Source organism: Hylaeus anthracinus, unplaced genomic scaffold (genome assembly GCF_026225885.1).
Source record: "Hylaeus anthracinus isolate JK02 unplaced genomic scaffold, UHH_iyHylAnth1.0_haploid 3, whole genome shotgun sequence".
Taxonomy (NCBI): Eukaryota; Metazoa; Arthropoda; class Insecta; order Hymenoptera; family Colletidae; genus Hylaeus; species Hylaeus anthracinus.
The window spans coordinates 11417608-11430210 of NW_026535284.1; the positions used below are offsets into that span (position 1 = coordinate 11417608).

Consider the following 12603-nt stretch of genomic DNA (forward strand, 5'->3'; position numbering starts at 1 on the left):
ATTGGATCGATCGCAATGCCTCCCGTTAATTAGAAACTACTACATATTGCGGAATCGAACCCAGCGTATTACCTATCGCGGCCGAATCGACACGCTGGCAATGCGTATTAATTAACGCAGCCGACGCACGATTTAATTTCGTTTCGTTCCGCAACGCGAAACGAACCCGGGGCACCGTGATTAGCGGAAATTCGAGGACGCGAATTTCATTCCGGCTGCGTTATGAGCGAAATCTCCCGTCGACAGGTAATTCGAAAAAAAAAACTGCTGGGTCCGACTAATTCCAGCAGATTCACTACCCTAATTAGCTCCCAATTGTAGGTGGTCGCAAAGCTCTGCTTCGTTCACGATAGATTTCTGTCTGTTTCCTTATCAACTTTCGCGATTATCATCTTTCCGAACAGGGGGTCTCCAAATATATGTATCATATTTTTAAGAAAAACTACAATTTATGACTATCGACCGCGTTCATAAGATCCAAAGATGGATCCTGAGGACATGCGATCAACATCGACATCACTCAACCAACTGACCCCTCGAAGTAGTCTCCTAAAGAGCGATAACGTCAGGTATGGTTGAGAACCGTGCTATGGGAGCCTCTTTGGCATGGTCGCAAAAATAATAGAACGCGATGCACGGGCGACCGTTAGCTAAATGGTATGTAATACCATTTACCCACAATACCGCTCCCATCGTCGTGACTGGTAAACAACGTCCGATCGCTAATTAATAGTGTGTCTTCCGTCGTAATTTGCGACGTTCGACCAACCTGACATTACCGCGGTCGCGTCACGACTCTATCCTCGTTGTGCCTCGTAATAACAACTTCTACATTAGATAATGAGGACCTGTGGACCCAGCTGCGGGATGACCCAGGAGCGGAGGAAACTTTTCAGAAGCGTAAACACACGTCATTACGTTTAACAGCGCGCTACGGGACGAGCACAATGCCGTGGAAAACTTCAAAGAACACACCACTACCGTCACGCATCCATGGGAAATGGATCTATCGTCGATCTTCAGGAACTGGGGGAGCGACATGATCTATCCTAGCTGGTGATCGAATTAAGAGGGAGCTATGCTGATGTGGAAGCTCTCAGTTTCGAATTTGCTTGGGGTTTAGAAGCTTGAGGGTTTGGTATTAATCAAGGTCACAGAGATTTGTTTAAAAGTGTTGTCCAATTTTTTTAGGGTTTTCTATAGTCATTGTCTTCTGTCTCTCATCTATGGAGCATCGTTCAAGGGCACTCTTTACAGCTCTCCGCAGTGGACTTTACTCGAGATATGGTCGAACAAAGTTGCAGCGCAACTCCGAAGTTTCATACTCGCGAGAAAATTCCGTGAAAACCGTGGAAAAGAGTACAGCACGAGAGACTACAAATTCTGAAGTTAACGCCTTCCCTCCCGCGAAAACAGGCGAACGAAAAATTTCTTAGGTATTTTCTGAGTTAAACTTCAAACTTACTGCGGCCACGGATCCAGCCAGGAGAATCGAGTCGCCAACACTTACCTGCAACAGAAAAGAAAGGAAACGAAGTTAGTGAAAACAGTTTATTCAAGGTTCTAGGTTGTACGAGTTATTTTTTTTTTATCAAACAGAAATTAACCAATCATTCGGAGTTAAATATTAGCGCAGTACGAAATTAACCGCCCCCCCCCCCCGTGGGAGCAAATAAAATGCTCTCCGTTGAAATATTGAAACTATAAAACCGGTTAATTGCCTGTACAGATTTGAGCTTAGCGTGCGATTCGTTTCACCCGTAACGACGAGGTCGGTGGGCTCGCGAGCGGAAAGATCGATCGTCGAAGCGTCGAATCGATATTTCGCCGATGCAACGCGACGACGACGCTTATTATCCAGCGCGAGAGGGTGTGAAAAAGGACGGAGAGGGGTTGTTCGCCCCCACAGCGCGTGCGGTCGCGACGATTTCGCGCAAATACGTTTCCATCTACCTGCGCGGAGCTGGCTGCACGCGTGTGAGCAGGTGCGCCACGCGTGTGTGGGTGGACGCGGCGGCATACATCATCGTGCGACTAATTTCCGCGATAAATATTTTACGGACGGCCATTACGCGGGGGCCGCGTGTTCGTGCGATATAAACTATGGATGACTACGGGCGGGTGTAACGTCGAGCCCCTAACGGGGGGGAGACACGGGCGGGGTAACACGAGGGGGGTGGAATCAGGGGTGGGACCAGAAAGGTTTGACGCCCGTAAAACGCGCGGGAACGTCACGATGCGATTCGACCGCGCCGTTTTACTCATTAAAATCTGTTTGTCCGCGCGATAGTGGAGCGCGATGCTTTCAGCCCCGCGGGCTGCACGGCGGTCGGGGGTGAAATACGCGGATAGTGGCGCGCCCCTTCGACAACAGCATCCCCTGGGAGCGACGTTAACGCGATAGTCGTGTATCCACGACGAAAAATTGCCTTTCCGCGAGAGGGCGCACGATATCGAACTGCAAAAGTCCTGAATGCCTGACAAACAATGGAACTTTCTGTGGTACCGGAAGTGCTGGACATTATTTCTCTTTGATAGTCTTGGAATCCTTAAAAATGCAATAGAATTGGGTGGTGAATCCTAAAGTATCTGTAACAGCAGAATTTTCTACTTTCTCTTCCATTGACTCTGATATAAATTAAACAGTCCATGAATGTTACTTCCAAAAAAAAAAAAAAAACTAAATTCATTCCTAAAGTGAACTGATTTCTCTTCAGTTGCACGAAGTCCCCCAATCGTCGAAGCCACGCAACCCTTAACGCATGCATGGCACACCAAGCGATAGAATGTTATCCGCAAAAATTTGGAGGGGTCAGGCACGAGGGTGGCTCGACAAGTGACACCGCGTTAAAAGTCGCCCGCACCGTTCCCTCGCTCAAACTCGTCGGTTAGGTTTCCAGTTAGTCCGACAAAAAGATCGCCAAGGACGTCGCAATCGACTATTCAGCTGTTCTACGGGAGCAGGTGGCAGAGCGTGACCCCGTCCGAGGAAGAACACCAAAAAGTCGTCGTGGGCGTGGCGAGGATACGCTGTCGCCGTTCGTTGCACGCGGTGGGTTTCACGAGGAACATTGATTCGATACGCGAGTCTCTCGCCCCGTTCACAATCGTCTCGTTGGGTATTGTATCTCTCATTGTCCGCGGCCGTCGGAGCCGTAATGGCGTCGTTGGCGTTGCCACGCGGCCAGATTACGCGCCGCTAATTACGTGGCAACGCACTCGCTCGCTCGAGCAACATCTGCTTGAATCGGACTAACTGTTGATGCCGAACAATGGCTCTTAGAAACGCCTGGCAACGTTAGCCGCTCGACGAGATTGAATAAGATATGGTATTGTTCGCCGGCCCGCGTTAAACGACGCAGTCGAAGCGGCTGCCACCATTGCTAATCGCGGACTTGATGTTGCCAGGATTTCGCATCAATCCTCCACACGTGCTAGTATTCCAAATCATTCTCCCTCTGCATAGGCTCGATTCCTCGTTTTAACTCGAAATCTTTGGACTCTGACTCCACTCTGATTTTGTATAGTTGGGTAGGTCTGAGTTAGATCTTGAAGAAAATGTACATTTAAGTGGTCAACATCAGTTTCAACAACAAAGACCCTGATAGTTTCTCTTTTTCCATTAGAATTCTTCAAGTCCTAACCAGATTTAGAAATGTTCTCCGTCCCCCATACTTAATTTTGTCCACTAAATAAATATTTTCCCCGTATTCCTCGGTGCCACGATTTCTACATAATAAATACTCTAAACGAAATGAAATAAAAGATTGCCCGACCGCGACAGCTCTGATTTACATCGGTCAGTCGGCGCGCAGGTTGTAAATATTCATTATCGCGAAATTTCCTGATGCAAGTAATTGGACCTGAATTACACGCGGCTCCGACTTGCATAAATTAGCGACAGTGAAATAATAAATAACTAGATGTAATTTCAATTCCCGGAGCAGGTTCGAAGTTTTAATTAAATTTCCATCGATTACGAAGAGGAAAGTCGTTGTCAGGATTCAACCGACTTCGGACAGGGTGTTTTCTTCTCGCCGGGGACAATTTTTACAGATCCGTACAGTACAATGCGCTATAGCTACAGGTGTCTGGCACTGTACATTCTTGTTACATAGTCTCCTGCATCGATTCTAGTGCCATATAATTTACCAGTCATGTTTTAGAGACTGCTCGACGTACGCGGACGAGATACAATATTCATAATTACGAGATACGAGATACATAATTACAGCCCACGCCCCGACTGGCACATTACATAACTAATTACGAACACGTTCGTTTTTATTTTACGATCCCGATGTGGTACATATACTTCAACAATACTTGTGCAACGTAAATCATGATACCGCGGTGTAAATTAGATATGGCACACTTTAACATTTATGTAACTTAAACGAAAAAACAGGTTTGCTTACGCGTATGTTAATTTAGCGTTTATAAAGAAATATGGGGAAACAAAAAATATTTACAAAATAGATGTATCTTTTTGCCTGTACAGTCATCATTCGATGCTCCTAGCCGTGAAAGGGGGCATGATTAAATTCTTGGAATCCTTCTTAGGAGTTTCAAAGATCACGCCCCAACATAAGTGCTCCTAATCAATAATAACAGGCTACGTAACGAGAAAGAAACATCGATCTTGTTCATAATAAATCGCTTCACAATTTCAGCAAAATGGCATCCAGGTGTAACTACTTTGAACCACGAAATACCAAGTCAATTCCATATCGCCATAGATCACCCTCCCACGCCTAAGGGCTCATAGCAGAAACAAGAGGAAACGGAGATCGTAAGACACCGTTCTGCAAACGTTCTATCGGTTCCTAGCTCAGCCCTCGTCAGGAACGAGTGAACTTGACTTGGAAACAGGAAACCGAGCGTGGATTCGTGTCACGGACGTAACTCGCGCTGTCTGGCCGGCAGTCAAGTACAGACCTTGAAGGCGCGTAACGCGTGAAAGTTGACGCCGATCGACAGGATATTCTAGAAACCGAGTGGAAAGGAGGAGGAGAGTACGAGGATCGCCGAGCCGAGTGGGTAATTACAGCCTCCGTGCTAAATAATAATTACATTTATTAACTTATCTCGAGTCGTGATTAATCGCTGCCCGGTTTACCTCCTCGTCGTAGGGACGATTTATCGCCGAGCTAATTTTAATCGATACTATTCTCTTATCGCGATGAATTAAGGGCAATTAACATCGATCGACGTGGAACGATCGAACGTGCGAGGAAGTGAGCCACAACGCGATATGTACAGCTTGGGAAGTAGGAAAAGGCCCCTGGAGGGCGTGGCCTGAGCGTGGTGGGGTAGCTGGAGTTGAATCTGAATGCTGAGGCGTTGCATTGGTATTTAATAGAGTTCGATTGAGTTGAGAAACAGTACACAGTTTTATATTTTTGTGCACTGCATGGTTCGCCTATGGACTTTTCTACCCTGTCATCAAAAGAAACCGAGTTTCGACGATCGAATTGCTGACGCTCGGGGATGCAAGGAGGATATTAAATATGGCCTGCTCCTCGGGGGAAGAAGCCACCCGCAGGTGCGACCCTGGGGCTTCTTCTCCCCGTTGGTTCGGTTGGTAAAGCAGGGATTACCCGTGCTAAGAGGCCAAGCGGGGCTTCGCGCCTCATCGTCTGGAAAATGGCTTACTGCTTACATTTACCTACCGCTCCCGCATCCTCCGCCCCTATATAAACCATGTGCGCGTATATACGCAAACGCTTTGGACGACGACTCCTCGAAGCGCGCCTCTGTGTCGCGTGCGCCAGGGACTTGTAAATACCGCCCTTCTTCTTTCTCGTTTACTCTGTTATTAGACCAACCGGGGTGGCGCAAACAGAAATTCAAATTGATCATTATTATTTGTTTTGCGTGTTACGCGGGTGTGAACACTCGCACTAAGTTTGCTCGACCCCTACAAGAATCAAAGTTCTGAAGGAGGAATTCAATTAGATCTAATTAGTAAGTTAGCTCGAACTGGTAAGTTCAATTTGAAGGATGGTAAAATTGACGATGAATTATTTGTGCACGTCAATCATGTCTTGTGAATTTTATATTCTTTTTTATGAGCATCAGGCTCGTAGAGAACTCTAGTTATTACAACAGCCCACAATAACACCTTCTGAGACGTCATTATGGGCGTCACTTTCAAGGGTTGTTTTTCTGCACCCTCTTTGGCACCGTTAGTTTTCTCTGCTTGCAGACATAGCTGGTTTGCTAAGGTAGGTTCTATGGCAGAATTTCAGAATTCAACGTGTTAATCAGAAAAGAAGAGTGTTTATTCGAGTTGATTCAAAGAGGTTAACAGCGCTGGCTGCGAGTAGAATTAGACAACGTAGCCAGACAGCGAAACATTCCAGAGGAGCAGCTCCGCGGCAGAGACCAGAAGCAGTGATTTATGCGCCCTCGGGTGTAAGGAAAACGGGGCGGAAGCGCGGGGGTGGATTGGACTTCCTATTCCCGCAGGAAGAGCCATCCAAGCCCCTCCTTAACATCACTCGAGTTGGCTTCACCGTCGCGTTTCGAGAAGGGCGTCCACTTAAAGGCGGTTCACGAATCCGTGGATCCGCAAACGCGCACGGAACTGCACACACAGATCGTTTCGGATCGCTCTCCTCCATCCCCACGGAGGTAACCGTTACCGTGTGTGCTTCATAAAGCACCGAGCCACTTCCCCGCCTGAGCGGATCATCGAGCGTCGATCCCCTTTCAAACTCCTTCGCCTGCCTTAAAACTTCGTCACACGTTAGAGACCACAGATTCTACAATTCTAGGTGCGAAAGTACGGTTGGCAATCCTTGATTAACCACGAACCATTTCCACGTGAAGACTCTTCTCCCTCTGACACAGTCGGAGATGAATCAGCGTGAACGCTATCCTTTCGAGACGCAAACACGAGAATCAAGAAGGAGCAACGCGCAGAGGAGCGTAGCCGTTGCGCCCCACGTGAACGCGGGCCCATTAATATTTCGGCAATTAGTGGTGTTGTCACGCGAGCGGACGAGAATGCGCGAGAACGAGTCGCGGAACCATGGAAGGACTAATTAGGACGTTCCGAGACGATGCCGGTGTGCGTATGCATTGGTGTACCTTTTTTGGACGAGTCCTTTGGCGATGATTGACCGGTATCACGCGACCAGTCGATGCACCACGATACACCTGGGTGGAGGTGCTGGGAATTCTTCTAAAGAGTCTATCAAGTGTGCATTCTCTTATTTTCCAGGTCACAGATCTTACATTTTTTCGCAGCAGAGTGAATGCAGCTCGAATACTACATTCGTTAGCCTCTGACTTTCAATTCATATCTCAGTAAAACATATTCCAGAAGCCAGCAGTATAATAATTAGGGTTATGGAGGGTTAATGGATGTCTGCTTCGTATCACTCCCTGACACCTTTCTCAGTTCGAGTTCGTCAGACTAGGTACTCATGGTAATAGAGAGTACAGAATACGTGCCTTCAAGCACAAACTGAAGTTTCCCAATAAAGTAGAACAAGGACTGAAGAACATCAACTGGCCGTGCCGGCAGCGAGCCCATAGATCCATCAACCTCTAGAAAGTTAATCAAAACGTTGTCTGAAGAACTCCATTAGGACCAATCATAGTGTACTCAGGAATATCTACCTTTTCATTATAACACTTTCGCAGTACACGTTCAAATCACAATGCATCGAGAATATCTTTCAAGCAAAACGTAAAGTAGAAATTTCGTCTTGTATAAAAATTGACCATCCCCTACGGTATAATCTGTCTCCATCCGCATCCAAGGGTTAACCATGTCCGGGACACGTGTTTTTTGCACTCCTCGTGAGTTCAGATGTCGAGTGATAGACTCCGCACCCTCGCTCGATTCCGAGGTATCGGGTGTCCTGAAATCTATATGACCTTCGTCGATCTAACCCCACGGACTCATTCCAGCCAGTATCGCGTTTCGTCGTCGACTTACAGCGCTCTCGCACGAATAGGCCTCGAGTGTTTTTTTTTTTTTTTTTTATTTCCTGGGCTAGAATCAAACGCGAAATCTGCGACTTTACATCGTGGCCACCTCCCCACTCGTCGGGGGCCGTCGTTCGGGGAACGAAAACAGAAACGTTGGAACTGTCACAGGAAACGGGACGATCACGGAACCCGTGGCCTAACGAACGACACGACTGTCGACGGCCTTTTAATCAGCGAAAGGGATCTTCGTGTTTTACGACTCGCGACGACCGCCTTTGCCATTAAGGGGGCCCGCCGCGAGGGGAACTTAGGAGCAGGAAATCCCTGAAAACCTGCTGAAGCCTCGCGATCGACCGCTCCGACGGTGTTGATGTCTCCTTGGACTTTTATTGTCCGAGGAATCATTGAATGTTAAGATATGGGAATCCAGAGTCGCTGATGATGAAGCATCTCATTAACAATTTTCGAAGGAAATACCTTGGCTCTTCAACTACCGATTCGAACCAGTAAATGGTATTTTTCAATATTTCGCGTGGCACCCTGAGATTCAGTGAGTTCCGGAGGCCATCAATTTCTTGGGATCTCGACGGCCTAGGCGCGAATTCGAATTCGAAATCCACGACACGATCCCTGGGCCCCGTTCCCCACGCGGAGGCTGACGGGTTCATCGCGCGGCAGGCGTAGGTGGATCGTGCGGGTTTCGCGATAATATGTAAATATTCCGTTATCTCCGTCGGCGCGGCCCTACGAAGTTTCCCACCCGGGAGCGGCGATTATTCGAAGCGCGTAGTAACTCGTGCAATTACGCGGCTTACGACAAATCGATAGCTTTTAATTACGCTCGGGGATATTTACGACCGACTATCGCGCGCCCCCACGGGTCGTCTTGCCCACCCTCGCAGGAGGAGGGCAGGGATAATCGAGGCTCCCGACGAAGCTGCGATTTTTTATGCTAGGGAAAGTACTCCTGCATCGTTGGAGACAAATTTTTGATTAGAAAATGAGATTCATCCTCGTGTAGAACTGAGGTTCACAGAGATCACACACCTGTAACTCTTGTGAAAGTAACGACTACATTAATAGCAGACCTCCAAGATAATTTCTTCATTACCTTTCGCCTGTACATGTTTGTTCAATTGCGTATCGTTTTTTTTTTCATCTGTAAATAAGCAACGACTCAATTTATCACTCCCGGTCATTCTCAATTTTTAGTGAACCAAAGATCACACACCTGCAGCTCTCATCCAATAATCATGACGAAGCTGAAAACATTCCCTCTAATTTGTGTACTCGTCACTGTATCCCTCTTTATCCAAAGCAACAAAGAAGTATCATTATTATAACCCGCAGCCAGGTGTTAGAAATGAGCTTTTTATTCTCCAACAAATTTTCCCAATTTCTCATTTTTCTATACCTCCAACAACCTGACAACTCAATTTATCTTTCACTATACTTTGATTGCACCAGTCCACACATCAATGCACTCGATAATAATGGCCTACCAACAAACATTCTCTTTAATTTGAGCACTCATCACAGGACTGAAGCAATCACTTTATTCGAATCAACAAATACATGCCACTATTATTGCCTCTGAATAGTATTCTACTCCCCCAACACCCCATACCATCTCACCTTGCTTCATCTCCACCTATAACCTCTTATCATCTCCACTTCCCTCAACCAACATTGATCGCGACTAAGCATAAAACCTGCAAAGCTCCTGGCACCTGCACCACAGCTTCCCAAAGGCAATAATCATGTCCCTTCCGCAAACATCCACTCTAATCTACGTACTCATCGCTGCATCTAATTCTATTCGAGGCACGAAAGACGTATCATTATCATTGCCCCGTCGGAGGAGGAGCGGCGATACGGTAGCGGAGCTCGTCGTCGTCGGAAGCTGCTCCTTTCTGGCCAGAATTGCGGAGGAAGGAAGAAGGAGCCCGGGGAAAATGATTAGTTATTAAAATGCCGATAATTATATATAATCAAGCGGCTGGGAGTGTCTTACGCATACGCTTACCGCGTTTGCACGGGTAAACGTTGCAGGAGCCTCCGTTCTCTTCGCGTCTCGTCGATCCTGGTGTCCTCTCTCCTTCTCCAACGGGCTTCTTCGACGGTTAACCTGCCTTCTAGTAGGTGGTTGCCGCGAACCAGCCGAGCGACGCCGCGAGAGCGATAGAGACGCACGCCGCGCGCATTATAAAAAGCCCCTAATAACTGTTATCCGTGATCTCGGGGGGCCCCGGCACCAGGAGTACCGAGTCAGAGCGTCGAGGAGTAGAAGCCGCTACTCTAGTAGGCGGGCCACGGTAGGTAATGGTTCCGACGACGAGTCAAAAAGAAGAATCGCGATTCGGCAGCTCGTTGCTCGGGGATTCGCCAGGAATGCTGTGGTGCAAGTGATATGACATTTTATTATTTCCCTGTGACCTCGGTTGGGTGAAAATTTCATTCATCTCGTCTCTTCGTGAACATCAAGTCTCAATTTCTTAACGCAAACATTTTCAAAACATTCCTACGAAATAACATTCACAGCTTCCTCAGTGGACTTTGTCTTTACAACCACCAAGCCTGACTATAAATACTTTCTAAAATACTTCTAACGTATTTCTCCAATAAACATTCGCAGCTTCTTTAGCAAACTTTATCTCCTCACGAGTCCCAATTTCCCAATGCGAATATATTCGCATAGCATTTACTATCCAACAAATTTTCTCACACGAACGTTTCCTTTCGCAAATATTCCCTGCAGCATTCCTGCAGTGAAACAGCCAATCCAATGGAAGTTCACCGGCGAACGGCTCCGCCACTCTTTGATCCATGCATTCCTAAAAATGCAGGGGGGGATTAGCATAAATTCGCAAAAGATTTGCGGGAATCGCGGGTGCGAAACGCGTCGGTATTCGGGCCGATCCGCTTTAAATAATTTCGCGGCATAGGTAAACGGTGTCTATAATGTATTCCGACCACGTGGCTTATCAACCGTTCGACCGAATGAACTTATCGAGGAACTAGCTCGCCTCGGTGCCCTGCACCGCGAATAATCCCGGCTGGCCGTGAAATATGGCGTTAATTCCGATCTCGGCTACTGATTTAGACGGCACCGATTTGCACCGCTAATTCGTTCCACGGTGTGCATTAACCTTACACGCCCGTCGAGAATTTAACCCTTCTCTCATCAAACACACTGTCCACGGGACCACTCTAGGATAGCAGTTTTGTAAAATGAATGGACAATGGAGTATCAAAGTTCTACAGTATAGTCATTTTTCAAGGGCTGACTCTGTGTGCAAAAATTAATGAAACAAATGGAATTAAGGCTGCCGTGTCGAGAAGAGTAGAATTAGAACTCATTTTATGTAAAAAGTCGATACGATGGACTTCATCTCCAAACCCATCCCCCAATTTATAGTTAATTTTAGAATTCTTAGAGCCTTCGGTTCAAAAAAGGTTGAAGCTACAGAAGGAATTTAAATAAAAAATCCTCCCACATAAATACAAAATACATCTTCATGATTTTCGTGAATTTCAGGACAGGTCCAGAATGGAGGCTGAAACTCGCCAGATGCACCAGGAGCATGCAGCCGCGGATCCCGTGAATGGAGGGGCGGCGAGGAATCGCGTCAATGAGCCGCGGCCATCAAACTGGTCAGGCACGTATCGCTACTACGGTGGGCCCCGGTGATTTACAACGAGTCACGCGACGAGAGTTCAAGCGAGCAGGGTCAAACGAGGCTGGGACTGTAGATAGCCAGGCGTAAGCGTCGCCCACTCTCCTGTTTCGACGGCTACAACGAAATTATGCGGCGGAAGTGACACGTAGAAATGGGCTCGTCGTCCTTGACCTCGAGACAACGTATTTTTGTGTTTCAAGGACGACCACGGCCTAATAGGACTCTAAATTAACTCTACACAAGTCCCATCACAGAAATTCTCCAAAATTCATTTTACTTCTACGTAAAGCCATCTTTAAATCCATTAGCTGCAAATTCTTGCTTACTACGACCAACATATTCTAGAAAAAAAAAAAAGTATAATAGACAATTGACCCAACAAAAAATAAACCTGATCCGTGCTTCGTCTCACAGACACGCATCAATCCTTGCATCCCGGTACGAATCGAAGGCGAGCGTTCAACTCCCTGCAGCGTCGGCTCGTCTCACGGTCGATTTCGCGGGACGAAAACATAGAGGAGGAGACGAAATAAAAATCCTGACGAGCTGTATCGCGGAACAATTATCGCTGGAACACGCCGCGAAAAGCCGTGTTCCCGCAAAAAGCGTCGCGTAATTAGAATCACTCGGTGGTCGGGCATCTCGTTTCCCTTCACGAGCCGCGGTGCGTGACGCGTTTAATCCGATTCCGCGAAGAACTCCCGATAGCTCATCGGCGTCCAGCTGAGTCGCGATTATCAGGCTTTTTTCGCTTCCTCTGGCTGGCGAAAGGCCCGACCTTCTTCGTACCGTGATAATAAACGGCGCTTCCGCGCTTCATTGTGCTGGTCGTGTTTCGCGACAACGCCGCGTAACGATCGTCCATCGTAGATAAACGCGCCACCCCTCCTCGGAGTCGAGTAATTACGCGGAAATTAATTATGAAAGCATGGTTCTATGTGCGCAGGATCTCCTGAAACAGTCGCGGTCTTGAGAACGA

At 47.3% G+C, this 12603-nt stretch overlaps 1 protein-coding gene across 5 annotated transcripts in view; it reads right to left on the minus strand.

Annotated features, from left to right (window-relative positions):
- The window catches only part of LOC128893446 (homeobox protein homothorax), a 442757-nt gene that overhangs the window by 221672 nt on the left and 208482 nt on the right, over nucleotides 1-12603 (minus strand). For 3 of the 5 annotated variants that reach the window (XM_054154378.1, XM_054154377.1, XM_054154376.1), the window contains exon 9: nucleotides 1466-1510. The exons of the other annotated variants lie outside the window; for them this stretch is intronic. In XM_054154378.1, coding sequence (XP_054010353.1) covers nucleotides 1466-1510 — 45 coding nt within the window. The remainder of the gene's footprint in view (nucleotides 1-1465; nucleotides 1511-12603) is intronic. 5 annotated transcript variants of the gene reach the window in all.